Source organism: Macaca nemestrina, chromosome 6 (genome assembly GCF_043159975.1).
Source record: "Macaca nemestrina isolate mMacNem1 chromosome 6, mMacNem.hap1, whole genome shotgun sequence".
NCBI classification, from domain to species: Eukaryota; Metazoa; Chordata; class Mammalia; order Primates; family Cercopithecidae; genus Macaca; species Macaca nemestrina.
Window position 1 is genome coordinate 32585082 of NC_092130.1, and position 23437 is coordinate 32608518.

Sequence of the window (23437 nt, forward strand, 5' to 3'; positions counted from 1 at the left end):
AGTCAAAATATGATGCTTTTTTTTTTAATGATTGCCAGATTTCACAGTTATGGAAATCAGGAGATAGAAGTATACTCAATGACCAGCTTGAAAATTTTCAATTTCCTGGCCCTATAAATTTAAGCTCTGCTTCTTTTAAGGTCTTAATTCCAAAAGGAGAACACTTCTACCACATGACATGATGGTTTCATCGATCTAAAAGATAAGACCATCACCTGGCCTTTTGAAGAATCCTCATGTTACTGAAGCCACAGGCAAAGTGAGGTGACTGATCTCTATTAAGGGAAAATACAATGTTCTCCACAATGGGACATGGTTGACAACATATAGAACCCAAAAGATTCTGTGAAGTGCCTCCAATAATAAAAGTTAATGGAAAACTACAGCAACTCAACCAAGAGTAGAATGGGAGAAAGGGCCACTGTCCATTAAAAAAGAAAGCACACATCAACAGAGGCAAGGACGTGGTACTGGGAACTGATGCCTATTGGTACCCCCTGCTTACAGTGTAGAATGGTGATATAACAGAGCTTCTCAAGGGCCAGAGCAGAGGAACACGTAAGGCATGGGGAAGCAAGCATAAGCATCAGGGCAAGTCATCTTCAAGAAAAATATTGTCACTGTTCTCAAAGATATCATCCCTGTGGTACAGTTCTCAGTCGTTTCACATCTCTATTCCCAACACGCTTCCAAAGCCTGCCCCAGTGTAACATATGCAATTACTTCTCTGCATCAGTCCTGCTTTTCCCTATCGAGTCTTACCACATAAAGCTACAGTTCTACTGCAAGAGAGGGAAGCACATCTCTACAGATTGTGTCTTTAAGAACTAACGTGAGTATTTCACCCATCTGACTAGGAAGGAGGAGGCTTATCAAGTGATAGCTTTAGAAATCTAGATAGAATTTTTCTCCCAAACATTCAGAGTCAAAGGCCAGAAGTTACTTACCTAATGTAAAGTACTTTCAATTAGACATACTGGAGAGAGACTTGTATCAATGATGTTAAGTTGTGAATGACAAAAGAGAAATAATTCAACCTCTTCTAAGGAACATGTGTGACACTCCCTTGGAGTGTCACCAAGCCAGGCTAGGACAGAGAGTGAGGCCTCCAAACGCCTAGGTAGCACTTGCTTTCTTGAGACAGCATTACCTGGGGATCAGTTTCAGGTGGTAGGCAAAAAGTTAAGGAAGAGTTTGCCACTATGGCAGAATTAGTTTAGCAGTGGGAAGGTCTAATGTTTTGGTCTCAAGAGAGGAAACTGTGAATTTACCTAGAAAGGGTGAAGATTTACCCAGCAGATAACTCTGCCTTTTCCTGTAAATTTACCTAGAAAGGGTGAAGTTTACCCAGCAGTTAACACTATGGCCCATGTAACCTGGACAGCCCTGTATTGCCCAGCACAAAGTTACTCTTAGAACATAGAAGACCTAGGCAGGAAGACCTGGTGGTGTTTATGAGGCCCACTGTGGCCTTGCCACCAGCGAACCAGAATAAGAGATTTTTAGGGACTGCTCCTTTTTCTCTCTTCGAAAAGGAAAACAGAATATTGGGCATCGATGGAAACATCAGCCTCTGTCCTCCTTGACTTCTGATGTCTACCCTTGGACATCCACAAAATCCCAAGCTGTCTAATTCCCCTTGGAAATGAAAAAGTAGAGAGGGGTATGCACTTAAGTTTCTCCTGCATGATGCCTCCACCACCTTACAGGAACTGGTTAAACATCCCCAGGACAATCATCAGCAATTGCCTTTGGATGCATAAGGATTCCTAGAATCAGTTGCTCCCCCTGAACTTGGAGAGATGACTTTACGTGTAAGAAAATGAAAAGCACACAAATAGGGGCATTGAGGACAACATTGGACAGAAAAAGTAAGGTAAAGGACCCAGCAAAACAAAGAAGCATTCAGGTAGGATTTTCCAGGCTCAGATCATACTCACATCAAGGTCAAGGCCATTTTTAGTGTTCCCTTCCCTTCATCTCAGCTAAGGTCTGTAATTCTCACTGCCAAGTCCCAGGTTAATTTAGGCATGCACTTGATGCCGCTTCTAAACTCTTATCTTTACCTGTTCATCTTGCTGTTTTCTCAATATTTGTGGCTGGATGTATCTGCTGTCCCAGGCAGACCAAGTTTAAGACACGTACATTGGTCTCCCAGATCAACTTAATTTAAATGGGTATGTCCTCCTTGCCACAAACAAGAGGATTTTGAATTGATAATCCAGGAAAACTGGAGTCACTTCTCCTAGGATAGAGCTCTGCATTTATTTCCTAAAAGCAACTGGTAAAGAACGATGCATGAGCCAAGGTTTTCATTTCACCATATGGAATTAAAGGAGTTTGCATTCCTTGTTGCTATGTCTCTCAGTCTGTAGTCAACGGAAAATATATTTCATTAGAACAAGAGGGAGCTATTTAAGTTACCTCTTTGATGTTACTATTTATGTTAGATCACAAATTAATCTAGTCTTTGATATAAAATCTAATATTTCTAAAGCCATTACGTAAATACAAAATTACCAATTTTCAGTACTTAAACCAGGGATGATGCATCTCTCCTAAAACATACGAGAATTTTCTTTTTATCAGAAATACTGGTTCTCAGGCCTTTGAGATTACTATAAATATGAATGGGAGACTCTGACTAAAAGGCTTCTTTTTAAAGATTTGCGTAATGTTGTCTGGATGGTATTGCAGAACCTGGATCCTGTAATCTGCCCCTATCTTTAACTTGTTCGCATTGTGTTTGCTTGCCTTGACCTACTGGTTAGTCTTGCTCTCACTGCCATTTTCACTGGAGTCTTTCTTCCCATGTGCTTATTTGTAGGAAACTCTTCTCCATTCCAGACAACATATTCTAAATGCTCTTTACTGCACCATACTTGAAGAATGCTCCTTTTAGCATGGACTTTTCTAAAAATTATATCAGTGCCAATGCAGTAAGATTTATAAGAGGATGGAAAATGCAGAGTCTGGTTGTTTTTATACTCTTTTACGTAAGTAGGCTCTACAAGACATTTGAACTATACTTTACTGAAAATAATTACATCAAAATTTGGTCAACAATGCAAATTGTTGCTGGACCAAGTCCAGTGCTAAGATGATACCCCAGGCATTCAAAAACTCATCTGAGCACTCTTGTCACATACGAGCCATGAAGCAGGAGCGTCAAAGGGAGAAAACATACATCTCATCTCTTCTAGCGCCTGCTTTACTTATTTACTCTTAACTGTGTGCATTTTCTTTATTCAGTCATTTATTGGCTGCCTTTATCTTCCTGGGGGAGTTAACCAATTACAGAAACAAAACTCTTATTTTATCTGATTAGAATCAGATTATGCATTTTGGTAGAAATACCTCAGAAGTGATGCTGTGTCTTTTTCAGTGCATGATGTTAAGGAGACACAGGGCCGGGCATGGTGGCTCACACCTGTAATCCCAGCACTTTGGGAGGCCGAGGCAGGTGGATCACCTGAGGTCAAGAGTTCAAGACCAGCCTGGCCAACATGATGAAACCCCGTCTTCACTAAAAATACAAAAATTAGCCAGGCGTGGTGGCGTGCACCTGTAGTCCCAGCTACTCAGGAGGCTAAGGCAGGAAAGTCACTCATCACTTGAACCCAGGAGGCAGAGATTGCAGTGAGCCAAGATCACACCACTGCATTTCAGCCTGGACAACAGAGTTAGATTTTGTCTCAAAAAAAAAAAAAAAAAGAGAGAGAGAGGATGTCTGTTCATTCTACTCTTGGTGATGTTAACTTTGATCACTTGATTAGAGAGATACAGTAGCCCCCTCTATCCCCTAATCCGGGGGATATGTTCCAACACCCTCAGTGGATGCCTAAAACTGTAGAAAGTACTGAACCCGATATATGGGCATACTTCAGGGATGTTACAGGTTTGGTCCAGACCACCACAATAAAGTGAATATCAAAATAAAGCAAGTCATATGAAGTTTTTTTGTTTCCCAGTGCATATAAAAGTTATGTTTACATTATACTATAGTCTATTAAGTGTGCAATAGCATTATGCCTTAAGAAAACAATGTGCATACCTTAATTTAAAATATTTCGTTGCTAAAAATTGCTAATGATCATCTGAGCATTCAGGAAGTCATAATTGTTTGCTTGCCTCGGTACTGATGCTGCTGACTGACCACGGTGGGAGTTGTTGAAGGCTGAAGTGGCATGGCAATTTTTTAAAGTAAGACAACAGTGGAGTTTGCCACAACCATTGACTCTTCCTTTTATTAAAGATTCCTCTATAGCTACCAATATTGTTTGATAGCATTTTACTCATAGTGGAACTTCTTCCAAAATTGGAGCCAATCCTCTCAAACTCTGCCACTTGTTTATCAATTAAGTTGATGTCATACTCTAAATGCCTTGCTGCCATTTCAACAATGTTCACAGCATCTTCACCACAGGTAGTTTTCATTTCAAGTAACCACTTTCTTTGGTCATCCATAAGATGCAACTCCTCATCTGTGAAAGTTGTATCATGAGATAGCAGAAATATAGGCACATCTTCAGAGTCTACTTCTAATTCTAGTGCTCTTGCTATTTCCATCACAACTGCAGTTATTTCCTGCAGTGAAGTCTTGAACCCTCAAAATCATTAATAAGGGTTGAATCAACTTCTTCAAAACTCCTATTAATGTTGATCTTTTGACTTACTTCCATAAATCTTGAACGATCTTCATGGCATCCAGAATAATCAATCCTTTCCAGGAGGCTTTCATTTTACACAGATCCTTCCCAAGAATCACTATCTATGACAGCTATAGCCTTATGAAATGAATTTCTTAAATAATAAGACTTGAAAGTCAAAATGACTCCCTGAACCATGGGCTGAAAATGGACATTATGTTAGCAAGCATGAAAACAACGTCTCCTTGTACATCTTCACCAGAGCTCTTGGGTAACTAGGTACCTTGTTAGTGAGCAGTAATATTTTGAAAGGGATCACTTTTTTTAAGCAGTAGTTATCAATATTGGGCTTGAAATATTCAATGAACCATGCTGTAAACAGATGTGCTGTCATCCAGGCTTTGTTGTTTCATTTCTAGAGCATAAGCAGAGTAGATTTAGCATCATTCTTTAAGGGCTCTAGCATTTTCAGAGTGGTAAATGAACCCTGGCTTCAATTTCAAGTCATAGCTGCTGGCCCCTAACAAGAAAGTCAGTTTGTCCTTTAAAGCTCTGAAGCCAGGCACTGACTTTTCCTCTTTAGGATGTTCTAGGTGGTATCTTCCTCTAATAGGACGCTCTTTTGTCTGCACTGGAAATCTCTAGTATAATATAGCCACCTTCATCAATGATCTTAGCTAGCTAGGTCTTCTGAGTGTTTTCCTGCAGCTTCTACATAAGCCCTTGCTGTTTCACTTTGCACTTTTCTGTTATGGAGATGGCTTCTTTCCTTAAACCTCGTGAACCAACTTCTGCCAGCTTCCAACTTTTCCTCTGTAGCTTTCTCATCTCTTTCAGCCTTGTAGAATTGAAGACAGTTAGGGCCTTACTCTAGATTAGGCTTTGGCTTAAGGGAGTATTGTGGCTGGTTTGATCTTCTATCCAGACCACTCAAACTTTCTTCATAATAACATAACAGTAATAAGACTGTTTCACTTTCTTATCATTTGAATTTTCCTCAAGCACTTTTCCTTTGAATTCACAACTTGGCTAACTGTTTGGCATAAAAGAACTAGCTTTAAGTCTATCTTAACTTTTGGCATGCCTTGCTCTCTGAGTTTAATCGTTTAAGTAGAATAAGAGTTACTTGAACACAAAGACTGCAATACCGTCACAGTTGATCTACTAACTGAGAGAGCTACTAAGTTACTAACAGACAGGTAGCGTATACAGAGCAAACATGCTGGACAAAGGGATGATTCATGTCTCAGGTAGAACAGAGTAGGACCATGAGAGATTTCATCATCCTGCTCAGAATGGTGCACAATTTAAAACTTATGAACTATTTATTTCTGTAATTTCCCACTTGATATTTTCAAACTGCAATTGATTGCAAGTAACAGAAACTGTGTAAAGCAAAACTAAAGATAAGGGGGAACTCTGGTACCAACTAGGTTTCTTCACTGTAAAGTTATTGCTTTTCTCAATATGAAGAATGGGAGGGACCTTGTGGAGATATAGTCTGAGACTCTATAAATATCCTCTTCCTCATCAAACATTCACCCATTAGTTTTAGCATTCATTGATGATTCATCCTTAGAATATTACTATGATGTTTGCTAAATGATGATTTCCCAAATGATGGGTCATTCCTTTTATAGTTATTAGTTGGCATTTTGCTGTAAGAAAAAGCTTTCCTTTCCTCCCTGTTTATTTCATTTTATTTATTTATAAAAGAATGGAGTCATGGATTCTAATTTTATTATATGGTTTATATTCCATTACTATATTATTATTCTTTTTGATGCCCAAACTCTTTTAGATTTTGTGAATGCCACTCCTTTCAAGTTGATTCCTTTGACTTTCGAAGTGTTTCCATCTTTCTTTAAGTACTTCTTTACTTTCTACAATAGCAAGGTGTTCCAAGTTCATTTTATCTTTATTGCCACAGCTCTGGAATCAACCATTTGTCCAATGAGTCCTGATTTATTTCCTTTTAATGAAGTATGGCCTTTAGAATTCATGCTCTGGATATTGTTGTCTCATTGCTACCAGGCCCTCTGAGCAGACAGAGCTGTCATATACATGTCAGCAATCTCTGTCTCTCTCACTCGCTCTGTCTCTTCCTCCTTCATCCCCCCATCTCACTACTGACTTTTGTTCACACAAGCGATCTATGAGTATCTGTTCCTCCACAATCTCAACAGAAGCTGTTTTTATAATAATCCGATCTCATAAGACAATTCCCAATGATCTGTTCTAGTCATGAAGGCCAGACTCACACGGATCTGGGAAGAGGCAGCAATCACTGCGCCGCATAAAAGTGGAGGCACAGGGTGACTAGATGTCACCAAAGGGCTCCCCTCAGTGTGGCAAGTTATGAGTGAAGTTCTGCCTATAGCTTTTAAGAGAAGACAGGCTGAGTGTTTCCCAGTAAAGTTTGTCCATCTGCCCTAATGCATACGGGAGACATAAAAAGAAGGGTCAGCACAAATCAGAGTACAAATTCTAAGATAGACATGAACTCTTGTCTCAAAGACTGGTCCCTGATAATAAGCTTTGGATTACTGACACTTCCTCCAAGCATGTCTGCAGTGCTCAAAGGTGGCTCAATGGAAAAAAAAAATCTCCCTTTAAAGACTGCATCTTAAAATTTTGCCACTAAGAAAATTTAGAGTGGAAATGGATCTTGGAGAGATGAGAATGTATATGATATAAAGCAAATGGTTCTATTATTCCTCTGTGGTCTGTCTTCAGTGAGATGATTCTTGGCCACCGTAAAGGTCCCGTGAGAAGGCATGATCTGAAAAGATCCTGGCCTTGATGGTTAGAGTTACAAAGTTCTGGGGACAGTATTGGGAGAGGTGAGACTCAGCATTTCATTGATTAACTTTTAATTGAACCAAAACTGGAGAAAAGAGTTAAATGAGATGTCTTCTAAAGCCTTTTCATTGGGGAAGAAAGGTGCAATTCTAGGTTCCAGTTGCAGTTCTCATCCACATCCAACTGCAATTCCCCAAAACTGAGGGTTTTACAGAAATCCTGATAACAGTCATGGAGCCACTTCTCTATTGAAGGTGTGGATGGAGGAGAGGACAGTAGGAATATCAGTGACACATTACTCACATATATGTTAAACAAAAAGGAGAGGAATAGCATTAGGATTCCCCTTTAAGTTTGGTCCCTCATACTAATCCCTGGATTAAGAAATTACTATGAATTATCTTAGTAAGATGTTACTAAGAATTATCATGTACTTGGAATCGTTAGTCTCAATCATCATCATTTTCTCATTCTCTGTTTTATACGTGGGTTTGTCTGATCTGAGAATAGGGTCAAATAGAGGAAAGTATGAAGGTTGAGGACACTGAATGAAGCAAAGAATTAGTTTGTAATAGATTAGTTAAGGCTTAGATTTTTTAAAAATGGGAAGCACGAGAGATGTTAGTAGCCTAAGCCTGAAGCTGCTTTATCTTGGTCTCATACAATCTGCTTCTAAAATCTCATTTATAGCACCTTATTCAGAATAATCCATGGGACAGAGGCTCAAAAAACAGAATTTAATATTTATTACAACCTTTTATTCAAGAAATAGGAAACATTGTTATTATGATCTATAAAAGGCCAGGCCTTTGATTTGGTCTAATTTGGTCACGGAGGCCATAATTAGGTATAAATTATTCTTTCTAAGTCTGATATCCCATACTTAAGTCTAGGACATGAAGACTTCTCCTTCAGGAAAGGTACATAAAACAAATGTACTCTTGTCTCCATACTTATGATCTCTGCATAAAGTCAGACCCAGGCCATTTTCCAGAAAATTCTGGGAAATTGGGACATTGTATAATGCAAAGCACTTTTCTCTTCTGTGACTTCTCTATGCTATAATATCCCAGGGCCAAGACAGAGATGGTTGGAAAAATGGAGAAAATATTAGGAGATCCATTGCATCTGATTCACACTGTGTCTTAATTCCAATAATTAGATGTTTGAACCAGGTAGTCATTAGTCACACTGTTGTATCAAAAGGAAGAATAAAAATATACTCCTGATTGTGAAGGCCAGCAAATCTTTAGAATTACAGTGGAATTTACATGATTCTCAATATGCTATATCTTCTTTTGCTCTTATGTTTAAAAAATTGTTCCATCTTACAAAGGCAGATCACAGCTTCTGAGAATCTGGGGGAAATAGTAATGAAGCCATGTAACCTATTCTTCCTTTCTGGGTCTCCACTTACTCAGTGACTATATGTAAAATAAGAAAGGATTGGAAATTGAGCTATTTGGAAATGCAGAAAGCAGTGACGTTTTTCTCACTCAGTGTTAATTTGCTCCTAATGTAGTGACTTTGAAAGCCTCACCTAGAATAATACGGTAGGCTGAAAGGGGAGGGTAAATTCACTATTCATAGCATTATTACACACCAGAACTTTCAGGGGATTTATTACACACCAGGCCTTTCAAGAGATAAGAAGATGGCATAATAACAGAACAGTTGACCGAACGCAGTGGCTCAAGCCCGTAATCCCAGCACTTTGGGAGGCTGAGGTGGGTGGATCATGAGGTCATGAGATTGAGACCATCCTGGCTAACACAGTGAAACCCGTCTCTACTAAAAATACAAAGAAAATTAGCCAGGCATAGTGGCATGTGCCTGCAGTCCCAGCTACTCAGGAGGCTGAGGCAGGAGAATCGCTTGAACCCGGGAGGCAGAGGTTGCAGTGAGCCAAGATCGTGCCACTGCACTCCAACCTGGGCAACAGAGAAAGACAATGTCTCAAAAATAAATAAAAATAACAGAAGAGTCTTGAATTTTACCACTGATACTCTGCTCCCATATTGAAAGCCAAGTATTCAAAACTCTGGAAAAGGGCCTGGCTCACTTTCCTACATCATAATATAAAATCTCCATATACAAGGAGTTGGGATGATGTAAGTGACTCCAAGAGTTTCTCTGTGGTGTAAAGTCTGCTGATTCTCTGCGTTGCCCAAAAGCACAATCATCATAACTCTGTGGCGAACAATGACTACATAGTGTTAGGCTTTGCAAGAGGAGCTTCCACTGAAGGGACCCTGGAGAAGCAGGATCCGCAGAGTTTACAGTTCTGTTGAACAGAGGAGAAGCATGAAGTTCTGAGCACTGAGCTGTGAAGGGCTCTGCCAGACAACTCTAGACAAATCAAGGGGAATTTGTGAAGCAAACATTTCTCTCTTTTTCTTCCCATTTCAAGAAACTCTCTTATATGAAGACAAACCATAGGATTAAGAGGAAATACAGGCATGAACAAACCATACAAATAAAACCGTCTGTATTTTCTACCACTGTCCCGCTGCGCTCTAATGTAGAGGCAATGAAGCACGAAAAGTAAAATGATAGGGATGTAGCATGGTGCTGCGCTGTGTTTCTACAGCACGCTCGGCTTACCTGTTCTCAAGGAAGATATGAAAGACTGGATAAGGAATTTAACAAGAACTATTTGAGTGGCTCACACCTATAATTCCAGCACTTTGGGAGGCCAAGACGGGAGGATCACTTAAGGCCAAGAGTTTGAGACCAGCATAACCAACATAGTCAGACTCCATCTCTGCAAATTATTTGAAAACTAGCCAGGTACGGTGGTGCACACCTGTAGTCCCAGTTACTTTGGAAGTTGAGGCGGGAGGATTGCTTGAGTCCAGAAGTTCAAGGCTGCAGTGAGTTGTGATTGTGCCACTGCATTCCAGCCTGGGTGACAGAGAATGACCCTGTCTTCAAAAACAAAAAAACAAAAACCCAACTATTTGCTATGTAACCTCGTATCTCAAACCCTGATTCATCTGGATGAATGAAGAAGCTATTCACACTGAAAGACTACATTCCTGTTGCATATATTCCCTAACTGCCCTCCACATCTTCCACTTCAATGTGTCTCTTAAAGTCCCCAAGAGGTTTATTATACGAGCTCAAGAATCAGTGTATCAGCCTCTGGCCTCTGCATGTAAGGACCTGCCCTTCATCAGCGCCACCAAGCATGCAGCTGCTGTTGCTTCTCAAGCACCTCACACATGGTCTGCTGGGCATCCCGTCATCCTGCAGGAGTCCTCATATCCTCCGTGGCACAGTGGTCGTCATATTCACCCAGGCCACCAATGTCCCCAGTCCTTGTCAGATCAAAATGCTTAGCAGTCTCTTTCAAGGTAAAGAGAATTCACTCTCACCTCTACTTTATGCTGTCTTAGAGAAGGAGAAAGCTCTTTCCTCTGTATGTTAACATTTGTGAGTGAGGTAGGAACAATCCTCTTCACCTTCTTCTAGAAGAGTTGTCAAAGCAGGATCTCTTGGGCCCCAGTGTGTGTGTGTGTTAAGTAGAAGGGATCTTTCAGTTTCCACATAGAGTACAGCATGCCTCACACCCCCAGTGTCACTCAGTCAAGAGTGGCTCAGCGTCCAGTGCGTTGTCTACCTGAAAGCATTGTTTTCATCCATTCTCCTTTTTTGCTCTCTATATTTTGGTTATGTATCTCTTTGTTATAAATGTATAGCTGTAAGATGGAAGGATATTGTGAGAGATGAAGACATTGCTGAAACAAGAACTCCAATATGTAACTTTGGCCATACTGTGATTCAGCAGATGGGTTTAAAACACAATCTGGCAAGACCAAGGAAAGTTAGGAGAAAGGGTATGAAACTGTATTTCTCCGACTTCAGGATCAGATAATAGTGTCCTTAACATCCAGCGTGAGGTCTTTCACAGGTATAAGAGACAAATATTCATCAATCTGTTGATTCAGGTGATACAAAGACTGGCTATCATGACCTCAAAAAGTCAACCACTGGCTTAGTTTATTCAAGGTCATAAATTAGATCACTCGTATGTATAAAATTTTATCTCAAGTTTGAAGTCCAAGTGAGTTGTACAAATAAACCTGCTCTTGTCCTCTTATTTGTACATTTTCTATAAAAATCTAATTTCTCAAATGTACTTTGGGTCAGTTTTAACACCTCATTAATTAATTAATAAAATTATTGACGTGAGTTCATTTTGTATTTGCCTAAGGATCTTGGTATTGCCATTTTTTTTTTTTTTTTTTTTTTTTTTTTTTTTTTTTTTTTTTTTGAGACAGAGTCTGGCTCTGCCGCCCAGGCTGGAGTGCAGTGGCCGGATCTCAGCTCACTGCAAGCTCCGCCTCCTGGGTTCACGCCATTCTCCTGCCTCAGCCTCCCGAGTAGTTGGGACTACAGGCGCCTGCCACCGCGCCCGGCTAGTTTTTTGTATTTTTTAGTAGAGACGGGGTTTCACCGTGTTAGCCAGGATGGTCTCGATCTCCTGACCTCGTGATCCGCCCGTCTTGGCCTCCCAAAGTGCTGGGATGACAGGCTTGAGCCACCGCGCCCGGCCGGTATTGCCATTTTGAGAATTATACTTCAGCCAGAGTTAAGAGTTTAATAGATTCATTTGAGAAACGGATTGGAGTTTTATTAAGAATTGAGAAATGTATTAGAAGGAGAAATGGATGGTGAGAAACAAGAAGGAATTTGGACTTAGGGTAAAAGAGGTTTACAAGAGTTAATATGAGGAAATCTGCTGCCCTGAAGTCTAAATCCTTCTCTCTTGGCTTGGCCCTGCCTTTCTTCCAAATCCTTCATTCAGGATTAAACCCACTAGTTTCAGGCATCTCAGGAGAAAGACCTTCAGCTTGTAGCAGTAGCTAAAGCCAAGGACATGTTAAGCAAAATGTCCCATGAGGAGGCAGTGGGGTAGTAGCAGACACAGAGATCTCAGATATTAGCTCACAAGGTTTTGTGTCCTTGGCAGGGAAAAGAAAAACAACAACAACAACAACAACAACAACAACACAAAACACAAAACTCAAACTCCTTCATTGTGCATTTTTTCTAACATGGAAGTGTTGGCTCCCAATTTCACACTTCGGATCAACTGTAAGAATGAAATCAAACAGTAATAAAATGCAAATACAGGATATCAATATTTAAAGGAAGCTGGCTCATAAACATGTGAGACAGATCATGAAATCTGTAAATGCCACATTCCGGCAACCCTTTTGTTCATCAGTCTCTCTGTACCTGGCATATCTTTCACAGGAAAATAAGTACTTAGCTGTTTGAGGTACCTAAAAGATTATTTGGGGGTCTTGAGGTGGGAGGTATTAGGAAAAATGTTCGAACACTTGGGGTCCTGAAGGAAAAGACTAGGGCCTTCAAGGCTTTCATAAGAAAGATTCAGATCTGGGGGAGGGAGTTATATAATAGAACAGCTGGAACTAAAGAGACCCTTCTACATGCCAGATGTGTGCTCAGGCCTTTACAAACATAATTCATTTAAATCTCCACTTAATAGCAAAGGCAATTATTATCCTGGCCTCACAGATGAGGACAATGAGGCACAGAAGATATAGTTACAAGGTCACATATTTAGAAGGTAACAGGATCAGGAGTGTGATCGAGGAAGAGGCCAAGTTAGCTGTGGGAGAAAACGCGTTCTGAGTAGATAGAGGAAGGCCGTTTCCTATTGGCAACCCACTTCTAAGGTCCTTGGGAACATTCTGAATGAAAATCCAGGGCCTCACCTGCCCTTTTTAGCCAAGTTGCTTTCATTGCAGCAGCGTAAGTTCAGTGATGGTTTGCCTGATCCACTGACAAGTTGTTCATGCCTAATTCACAAAAGCACTAAACCTGGGGAGGCATGAAGAGGAGTCCCACAAGTTGAGCATTTAGAACACCTTAAGTTTCCTCACATTTTCCCAGAGCCAGAGCTCTGAGGCCTTTCCTCATTACAGAAGGTAATAACTGAACCTTGACAGTGTATCCTTTCAAACGAAAGAAGTTAGCTGTCTACTTAAAAGTAATCCCTGACACCTCCCTCTCCCTCAACCCCAACATCCAAACCCTCAGCAATCCCCAGAATTCTACCTCTAAAATGCATTTGAAACAGTCCAGTTTTCTCCATATCAACCCTAATCTAACAAGTATCATCTCTGGCTTAGATTATTGTAGTATGCTAACTGCATCCACTTTCACCCATCACCAGTTCATTCCCACAATGCTTTAACCCAAATTTAAATTCTGCAATGGCTGTTCATTGCAATTAAGAAACTCCAGTTAACTTACAGTGGGCTTCACGGTGCTGAATAATTTGACCCCTGCCCACCTTCCAAACTTCCCCTCATGCCAATTTCACCCTTACTCACCATATTTCAGCCTTCAAAAGTATTTCTCATTCCTAACATTTTCTTCAGAGTTCATCCATCCACATGAAACTCTCTTTTCTCAGCTCTTACATGATTGGCATAATTCAAATGTCATTTCTCAGTTTGAATGTCACTCCTCAGTCCTTCTTCATCCTTTCTTTCCTTGCTTCATAGTACTTGTGAAAATTTGCTACTATTTTAGTGGTTTGATTTTTGTTCTTTGGCTATCCCACACGTTTGACTCTAAGCTCCACAGGGGAAAAGCTATGTCTGTTTTTTCTCTGTGCAATGACGTGTTTATTGTACTCTCTGGCTCGTGTTCTCTACTCCCAGTGATGTAATAAGACATTTTGAGTTCCTAAGCACTGTAAAAATTATGAAAATTATGGTGCTTCCCATAAATGACTAAAAATAAAAACTAAAGTTACAATAAAACTTATACATATACTGAAATTAAACTGGCTTTTATTTGTAGAGTTGCTGATTGTAAAATCTTGGAAAAGGTCATTGAAACAGAAGTTTTCTCATTTCTTTGGCGTCCCTGATTTTTTGGTAACTTAAGCCCATGTATTATCTGCCATGGTAATATACAACTGTCCAGGACCTGAAAGGGAAAAACTCCTTCTCATTTCAGCCTCAGAGCAAAGGTTTGTATTATCATGTAAATCTCACTTAATAAATCTGAAATGGAGCAGTAGTTACTGTGAGCATCATACCTCTTTTTTCTACTGTTAGAAGAATTAATCCTTTGGCCTGTTTTCATTCATTCTTATCTCATACAGCTTGTCCATTCCATAGCTATTGACAAGCCCTAATCCCCTTAGTAAATTAACAGAAGAAAAATGGAAGAAAGAAGTTCTGTGTTTACGTGTGTTGGGAGATGGAGAAGGCAGATTTTTTTGACAAACATGTAGGTGGCACATAATGGGTGCCATGTTCTGTGCTAGGTATTAGGATTAAACAACATTTGACCAGCATGCCATGTTCTTTCACATATCAGGACCTACATGCATATTCTAAATCACCTGCTCCCATTTCACCCCACAATCTCTCCAGTAATATCTTCCCTGGGATTCCAAACTACATTATACTTTTATTTTATCTGCTGTCAGAGCTGCCTGATTTTCTTTATTGTAGTGCTCAACATAATTTATTTTAAGTAATTATATAAGCTCTCTTTCCTCTTAGACCATAAGCTTCATGAGGGGAGTTCTCATGTTACCTGACTCACAGCTACATCTTTGGTACCTAGTAACAGCACATGATAGCAACTAACAATAAACATCTCTTAGATTGAGTAACAATAAATGAATGGATGAACTTTAACCTTGACCTCAAAGGCCTTGCACTAAAATAAGAAGGAAAGACAAATAAAAGAATATTTACCATTCACCATGTAAGTGTAGTTAGGATGTGTCACAGTACAATGGGAACCCTAGCTTCAATGCTAACCCTCGTATCAGTGAAGATACCCTGAAGGAGTTAATGGATACATTTTAAAGGTTGAAGAGTTGAGGCAACAAAGGAACCTCAAGAGGACATAAACTGAACAAACACAAAAGTGTCTACTTGCTATGCAGGAAGTCGTCTGCAAGATCATCGGCCATGAGAGTGTAGAGTTCATAGGAGAGTTCTTCTAATATATTTGCTTACTGATACTATTGATAAAGGATATACAATGAGGTCAGAATGAGATCCTTATTCTTAGCAAACTCAAGAAGATCCTTACTGCTTATATTTAATGTTCTCTGTAAATGTATAATATATTAATAATCTCTCATAAAGAAGGCAGGGGACAAATAACAGTCACTTATGAATGCCTTTGTTTTTGCCCCCTTTTGGGGGAAATCAGGCTTTTGATGAAGTGTGACATAAGCATCTCCAGAATTCCTCATTATCTCTTGATAGCTGGTCTGCAGCCGTAACAGCAGCTTTTAGAATAACCCCAAGTGATCTGAGTGCTTTGGAAACATCCAGAAAAATGTGCTAGGCATAACCATAGTTAATAAAATTGTGTTTATAACAATACTGATATGATTTATCATTTATTACATGCCAGGTACTCCTTAATATTTTGCACACATAAACTTCAAAAACGACTCAATGGGACCAAAGACTTCCAAGAACCCTGGGAGTGAGTCTGGACTCACTGAACTCAGTCGAGGCTTCATATGAGACAGCAACCACAGCCAACTGTTTAACTACAACTCATGACAGGCTGTGAGCCAGAAGCTCTGAGCTAAGCCACTCCCAGATTTCTGCCCCGCAAACACTATGAGATAATAAATGATGTTTCAAGGTGCAAACAAATCCCACAGAACAATAATTCAGTGAGGTAGGTATTGCTATCATGTCCTACAGATAAAGAAACTGAGCCATGGAGAAATACAGCAACTTGTCCAAGGTCACTCAGAAAAGAAATTGTAAAGCCTGTACTCAATCCAGGAAGTCTGTCCCCAGAGCCCACACTTTGCAGCTTTCTCCCATTATGCTGTGGTATCTCCTGAAATTTTAATGCCACTTTTGGAGCCAACACCCATACCCTGTACTTTTTCAGACATCTCACGGAATTCAGAAGTCAAAGTTGGAAAAGTCCCAGGAGAGACAGACAGTTTGGTCACAATTAGTACTATTGACCAAGAAGCTCTTAGAGGAAAATCAGTGTTGCCCAAAGAACACCATGCCTACCCACTGAGGACATGTTAGATGACTTTGAACATACGTGAGCAAACATTTTTACTTTCATAACTGTGTAGTTTTAAAATCTGTGCCAGATAAACATTACGTTAACATGCATGTGTGCTAAATAAGGTAATTAGCATAATTATCTAAGTAATTAGAGAAATACCAACAATATATCTGAACAAACGATACTATATGTATTATTATATAATTATATGTATAAATGATAGAGCCATGATTCAACGCAGAAAGTTATTCTTTTATTTATTTACTGGTTTATTCTTCAACAAATATTTATCGAGCACCTAATAGGGCCCAGACACCACTCACAAACAAACATGGAAATAAAAATCCCTGCCCTTTCATAGTTTATGTTCTGATAGGGAGAAACAGATAAAGAAATTTAATAGCGCCGGGCGCGGTGGCTCACGCCTGTAATCCCAGCACTTTGGGAGGCCGAGGCGGGCGGATCACAAAGTCAGGAGATCGAGACCACGGTGAAACCCCGTCTCTACTAAAAATACAAAAAATGAGCTGGGCGCGGTGGCGGGCGCCTGTAGTCCCAGCTACTCGGGAGGCTGAGGCAGGAGAATGGCGTGAACCCAGGAGGCGGAGCTTTCAGTGAGCCAGGATCGCGCCACTGCACTCCAGCTTGGGTGACAGAGCAAGACTCTGTCTCAAAAAAAAAAAAAAAAGAAATTTAATAGCACCAAAAAAACAGTATATCACTAATATATAATATAGTACACATTATAGTATAGCATACTACATTAAGCAATGTTATATTATAATATACTGTATTATATTATCATAGAATATATTATTAATGTTAATTTTCTATACAGTTATATAGAAAAATAGAGCATGGTAAGAGAGGGGATGGTAATAGAGAGGTGTGAGTTTTAATCTTTCTTTTTAAATTAAAAATTATTATAAATAAAGCTGAAGTCTTTGTTTTACTAAAAAATTTAAGAATTTGTTTTCATTTCCTTCCCATGGGTCCATTATCTTTACCATAACAATTTTCATTTATGTTTTGCTGAAGTCACAGAAACATTTCATTTAAAAATGAATAAATGGCAAATCAAGTAAATCATAATTAAAATAAATAAGGGAAAACTATCAATAAATAATGATAACAGTGCTGCCTGGATATGACCAAAAACAAATGAGTAAGTTGTATTTGAATGGTTAAATTGGAGATTTCTTCAAATAGGAAACACCAAACTTTTCTCTCACCAGTTGACCCTTGACCAATTGTTTTATGTTGATGGGAGGAGTGGAAAAAACTAGAATCACTTACCCCTAGCCATTTAGCTCCTAGCACTAAGGACGAACCATATGGTTATAGTTTATTAACTATAACCATAGTTAATAAAATTAACTATTTAATTAACTAGACAGTGTGGAGGGTTCTGTCATCTAGTATGTCACAACTTCTACAGCCTTCAGCTCCCTGGTCTGCTTGCTTACAAGACCATCTCTGCGGAGAAAGCAGAAGATAAAATACAGGAATACTGAAAGAAGAGAGATGATCACATCCCATTCCTTTATGTTACACGTTACACATAGGTGATGCTGACTTGGAAGTGTTTGCAGGTTGTGTGGCTGCCGAGGCTTTGACAGAAGACAGGGGACACTAGCTGCACAAAGGAGGTTGCAGGCTTTCCCACCAAGTGGATGGAAAGCCAGTGTCAAATGCTGGGGAAGTGCTGCAACTCTTTCCCTCATCACCTAGTTATCTTCAAGCCGGTTTTATTAGAAGAAGCCCCTGACATCAAGAATGACACTATGCAGGAAAAAGTCTTCTCACGTTTTAATATTAGTTACTTACAAATGAGTAACAACTAACCGTAGCTACATCTATTGAACATTTCCTATCTGCTAAACACTGCACATTTTACACACATCATCTAGTTTAATTTTTGTAATGACTCATGAGGTTCTGTGATTATTTCTTTTTACAGATGAAGAAATGTAGATTTGAGGAAGTTAATAAATACGTTCCAAATTATACCTATAGTAAATACTGGCACTAGGAATGGTGCCTAGGTCGTCTGACTCTGGAACTTGTGTTAATTCCATTTGAACCTGTAAATAACTCTGTGGATTAAGAAAAAAGATTATTTCCATTTTATGGAGGAGTGGCAGAAACGTGTAGTGGTTAGGAGAGCAAATGTAAGTGTTAGAAGAGCCCATTTTGGGGAGGCCAAGACGGGCGGATCACGAGGTCAGGAGATCGAGACCATCCTGGCTAACACGGTGAAACCCCGTCTCTACTAAAAAATACAAAAAACAAAACAAAACAAAACAAAAAAAACTAGCCGGGCGAGGTGGCGGGCCCCTGTAGTCCCAGCTACTCCGGAGACTGAGGCAGGAGAATGGCGTGTACCCGGGAGGCGGAGCTGACAGTGAGCTGAAATCGCGCCACTGGACTCCAGCCTGGGCGACAGAGCGAGACTCCGTCTCAAAAAAAAAAAAAAAAAAAAAGAAGAATTCATTTTGATTCTGGCTCTGTCGTTTATCAGTTGTGAATTTGGGAAATGTATCTAACTCCTCTGAGATTTACAATGTCCTCAAATATCAAGATGTAGAGAACACTTAATCTCTTAGGGCCTCTCTGTCTTTGCCATCATCATCATGGTTATTACATATTTTGGGTTTTCTCACCTTAATTTTTTCTCCTACCTGAAATTGCCATGTTATTCCCCTTAAACCCTTAGATTAAGAGGTGGCTACAATGTACTACTATGCCGTTAATAGTAAATATTTATTGTACACTTACTACATGCCAAGAGCTTTTAGCGCATTATCTCATTCAATCTTTACAACCCCTGCACGAGATAAATACGGGTGTCATCTATAATTATGGTTAGAAACAGAATTCGCCTACAACTGGACATTGCTGACCTCACTTCCCCTTTTCCTGCCCACCACCCTGACTGCCAACTGACTTTGGAACTCCAAAGGGGCATCCATGAAAACGACAGGAATTGCCTGCAGGAAAATGAATGCTCTAGGAGTTTGACTCTAAAAGATTGGGAACTGTCCACCAGCTGGTGCTACTGAGAATAGTGGTTGTTGAAAGGAATTTCGGTCTCTATCCCAACTTACTTTTCCTCAGGGAAGCGTCAATTTCCTCCAAGTCCTCTTCAGAAGGGTAGCTGGAAAAACAGTGAAACCAAGTAACTTACCTGAGAACAAGCCGGGAGTAGTGCAAAGGAATCAACCAGATTCTTAACCTATTACAAAGTCCAGGCACTCCGTTTGCTTTCTAATAACCTTGTTGCCTGGTATTGAGTAAAAGATGCTATAAAGCACGAACACGTTTGGAAGTAATAATAATCTGCTGTTATGTGACATAATTTTCTCCATATTTGTTATTATTTTTCTGATAATAAATTTCATACATTTTATTGGAAAACCACAGAAAATGCAAAAAATAGCTAAGCTGTTACGTATGTTTCGATCTAAATTTCAATTAAATTTTAATTATTCTCTCCCCGTGCCTAACCACCCTTACCCCATTTTTTAAAAGACCTGGAGTCCAGGGTAGGAGAGATCAAGAGCGTCCCAGAGGGCAGCAGCACAAATTCTCTCTCCCCTCCAGACCCTGCAGCTTGCTTCGCCCATCTCCCCTCCCGCTTAGCTTGGTCGCTTATCATTGGTCATTGCCATGGCAACCAGCAGCTGCCGGGCCAGCAGCCTCTACCGCAGGAGGGGTGGGGCACTGGGGGAGGGGGAGAGAGAGAGGAGGAGCCAAAGGAGGTGTCTGCTGCAAGTTCCTGGCTGCTTCCGAGCTCACCCCATCCTCCGAGAGGGAGGAGGCCCAACTGGTGATGCTGCTGCTGCTGCCGCCGCCGCCGCCTCTATTGCTGATACTTTAGCGGGGCTGGAAGGGTGGTTCCTATTCGCACCATCGCCAACCAGAGACAGAGGGGGAAAAAAAAAAAACCGGCAGCCGCTGCTGATGTTGGGTTCGGAGGCTGCATCCGACTCGGTCACAAGGAAAATGGATTCAGTTTGCATCTCTCCCTCCTTTAAACAGCTTCTCCGGGTCTCAGCATGGTGAGTAGGAAACAGTAGGGCTCCCTTCTTGGTTTAGCGTGTTATTATTTGACCTATGTATACATTTCTGGCCTGAACTTGAACAATGACTCCCGTGCCACAGACTAGAAGGGGGAGATGTGGAGACAGAGATGAGGATGGAGGGAGAGGAACGTTGCCAGGAAGAGAGAAGTGAGAAGGCAACCGCTTGTGTTTTAAAAAAAAAAAAAAAAAAAAAAAAAAAAAGGTGTTCTGATTTTATCTCTAACTGGCTCAGAATGCAGACTGAGCCACTTGGTGCCTTTTTCTCCTAAGCTTAGCAACAGCATCAGGGGTTGGAAAAAGAGCTAACAACAAGAAGAGGGTGTTATTGAAAGGAATCATTTCATTTGCAGCTCTCACATACAGGGTTGGGCCTTCTTCAGAAATACATTTGGTGTCTCATAAGCTTCTCAGACTCATTATAAGGTGGTTTTGCTTATTTTATTGATTGCTTAGAAAAAGTGGCCCCAGAATTTGACATTTTATTTTGTACTCTTGTTGAGAAATCATTTGCAAGACCCAGTTTTATTTTATACGTAGATTTGATTGTGAACTTACACATGTATATCTTATGGATATATATATCATATATACACATGTTACTTAGCATTTATATTGCATTTATGAAGCATATTTATATGTAGGGTGTGCTTTGCAGTCATTTTTATGGTTTAGATATGTCCTTGCATGCCTGGAAGTACTTGCATGTTTTTGAAACTATGCTTCTGGTTTATATTATTATTCATTGGCTTTATTTGGATTAATGTGAAATTTACTCTGGTTATTGTCTCTTAGTTTCATTGTGACCAATTGGAACAGATGCCTATGATTTGATCTGTGTCACAGAACTAGATGCAAATTCGTAGCCTGCCTCTTTATTTTTAATTGGGTTTGTGGGGGATGATATTGAGGACTCCGAATTTACAATGATGGGAAAGGGAGGTGGCTTGTGGTATTATTTTGTATCTAGCATCTTACCAAATCAATGTTGAAGCAAATCAGTTTTCTTGAAATGCCACCCCAACCTTTTCATGTTTGTGCCTTGTATCCCAGGAAGCACAGCTGAGCTGGCAGGTGAAATGCATTCATTTTATTTAATAGTGCTGCTATCTGCTGTTCATTCCTTCAGTATCCAGGAACCATTTTACAGTTCTCTCAAATGTTGTATTAAGGGTCTCCTTCTGTAAATAAGAAAGTAGGAAAGTAGGATTGTTTTGAAAATCTAGGTATTCCTAAGCACCCTAGCCCAGCCGTTTCCAAATTAGTCTGCTTATACAATGAAATGAAACCAGGGAGTGAGCAAAGCTGAACAGGAGAATGTGTGGCTTGTAGCTGAATTGGGCTGGGGGGGGAGGTGTGGGGGGGGTTGGGTGGGCTATTGTAATTTACAAATGCTTACTGGGATCTGCTTGACCTTTTATTATGTCAAGGTTTTAAAGCAGCTCAGGAGACTAAAGATCCCTGAGATGAGGAGGTTCCATTCCCACTCAGGATAATGGATTTCATTGAATTAAAGCCAGAAAAAAATATGTAGGTAGAGTGTATTAGTAGTATTACATTTACCACATGGGCTATTATAGTTTTATCCATTAGTCTCTTCTCTAACAATATCATTGTCAGTACAGACATTTTTTACAATGTAAAATGACAATTATTTGGGGCTTTAGTCTGGCATCTGATTCTACATACTCCCCCCACATTTATAATTTTCACATGTGTTTGAATCGGGTTTATAGTTTAATTTGTCTGAGAATAATTGTTCTATTTGGCTTATACATGAGAAGGGCCCTTGGGGACTTAATTGTGCATGTCCTCATAGCATGTCATATATTATAGATCCACAGCTTTGTAAACTCATGCTACTTTGTGCCTAATTGTAACAACTATATGAAATAGGGCAAGAAAAGAGGTACTGGGCTTGTATGTTATAACAAATTGTATAACACATTGCATCCTGAATCTTTTAGTGATAACACTTGACTTCCAAAAATCAAAATGTTAGATATGTCTATTGTACACTTAAAAAATTAAGATTTGTAAAATTAAGATTTGTTGACCCCATTTCATGCAATGAAAGCAGATATCCTGTGGCTTTGTTTTTGTTTCTTTCTTGTTGAGTTTTCGTTTGGAGGTGGTTTTATAGGCAAAGTTGGTACAGTTTGAACAGAGGCAAATCCCTTAGGTCATGTGCTTAAAACTCCTTGTAGATAGCCTGTTTCAGCTATGTGTCTGCTGTTACCCTGATAGAAATACAGGTCTAGCTTTTGACCCCAGTCTTTAAGACAACTATATGACCTTTGCTAAGGGGCCGCTGAAAAGTGAACTGTGTTTCAAGCACTAGAAGTTGAACTCTCTGCGGAAAGATTTTTAAAAGCTAGGATTCGTATGTAACAAATCTGCATGTTGTGCACATGTACCCTAGAACATAAAGTATAATAAATAAATAAATAAGCTAGGATTATTTCATTTGGAGAAGAGAACAATGAAATATGACAATCATTTGTTTCAGATAAGCTGAGCATGGGGCATAAGCATAGGACATTGCTTATTGCTATTTTTTGAAACTTCAAATGTGGTCAATGGGCTTCAACTTTATGAGGAATTATGAAGATTAGAAATATAAAAATGTAGAAGTTCCTCATAGTAAGTGTGAGTAGTCAACTGGCTAATCAAATAAAGCAATGTACTCTTCTCTCATCAAAACTGCCAAAAGTATGACCTAGATATGCTTTTGTCTAGGATGGACTAGATTTCCTTCTCAAGAACTTCTCTTGCTTTTTCTAGAGTGAGTCATTTATTTAAGAGAGTACATTAGTTGTTTAAGATCAGGCACTTCTAGATTATAAC

At 39.7% G+C, this 23437-nt stretch overlaps 1 protein-coding gene across 9 annotated transcripts in view; it reads left to right on the forward strand.

Annotated features, from left to right (window-relative positions):
- Positions 1-20256: 20256 nt before the first annotated feature.
- Positions 20257-23437, forward strand: part of LOC105466912 (janus kinase and microtubule interacting protein 2) — a 191490-nt gene continuing 188309 nt past the window's right edge. For 5 of the 9 annotated variants that reach the window (XR_011624589.1, XR_011624590.1, XM_011716101.3 and 2 more), the window contains exon 1: positions 20258-20569. Coding sequence is in view for 1 of the 9 variants with exons in the window: in XM_011716109.2 (XP_011714411.1) it covers positions 20567-20569 (3 nt within the window). In the remaining 8 variants the exon portion in view is untranslated. Of the gene's footprint in view, positions 20570-23437 lie in introns of all 9 variants that reach the window. The other 4 variants (XR_011624591.1, XM_011716107.2, XM_011716108.2 and 1 more) reach the window with 1 other exon arrangement.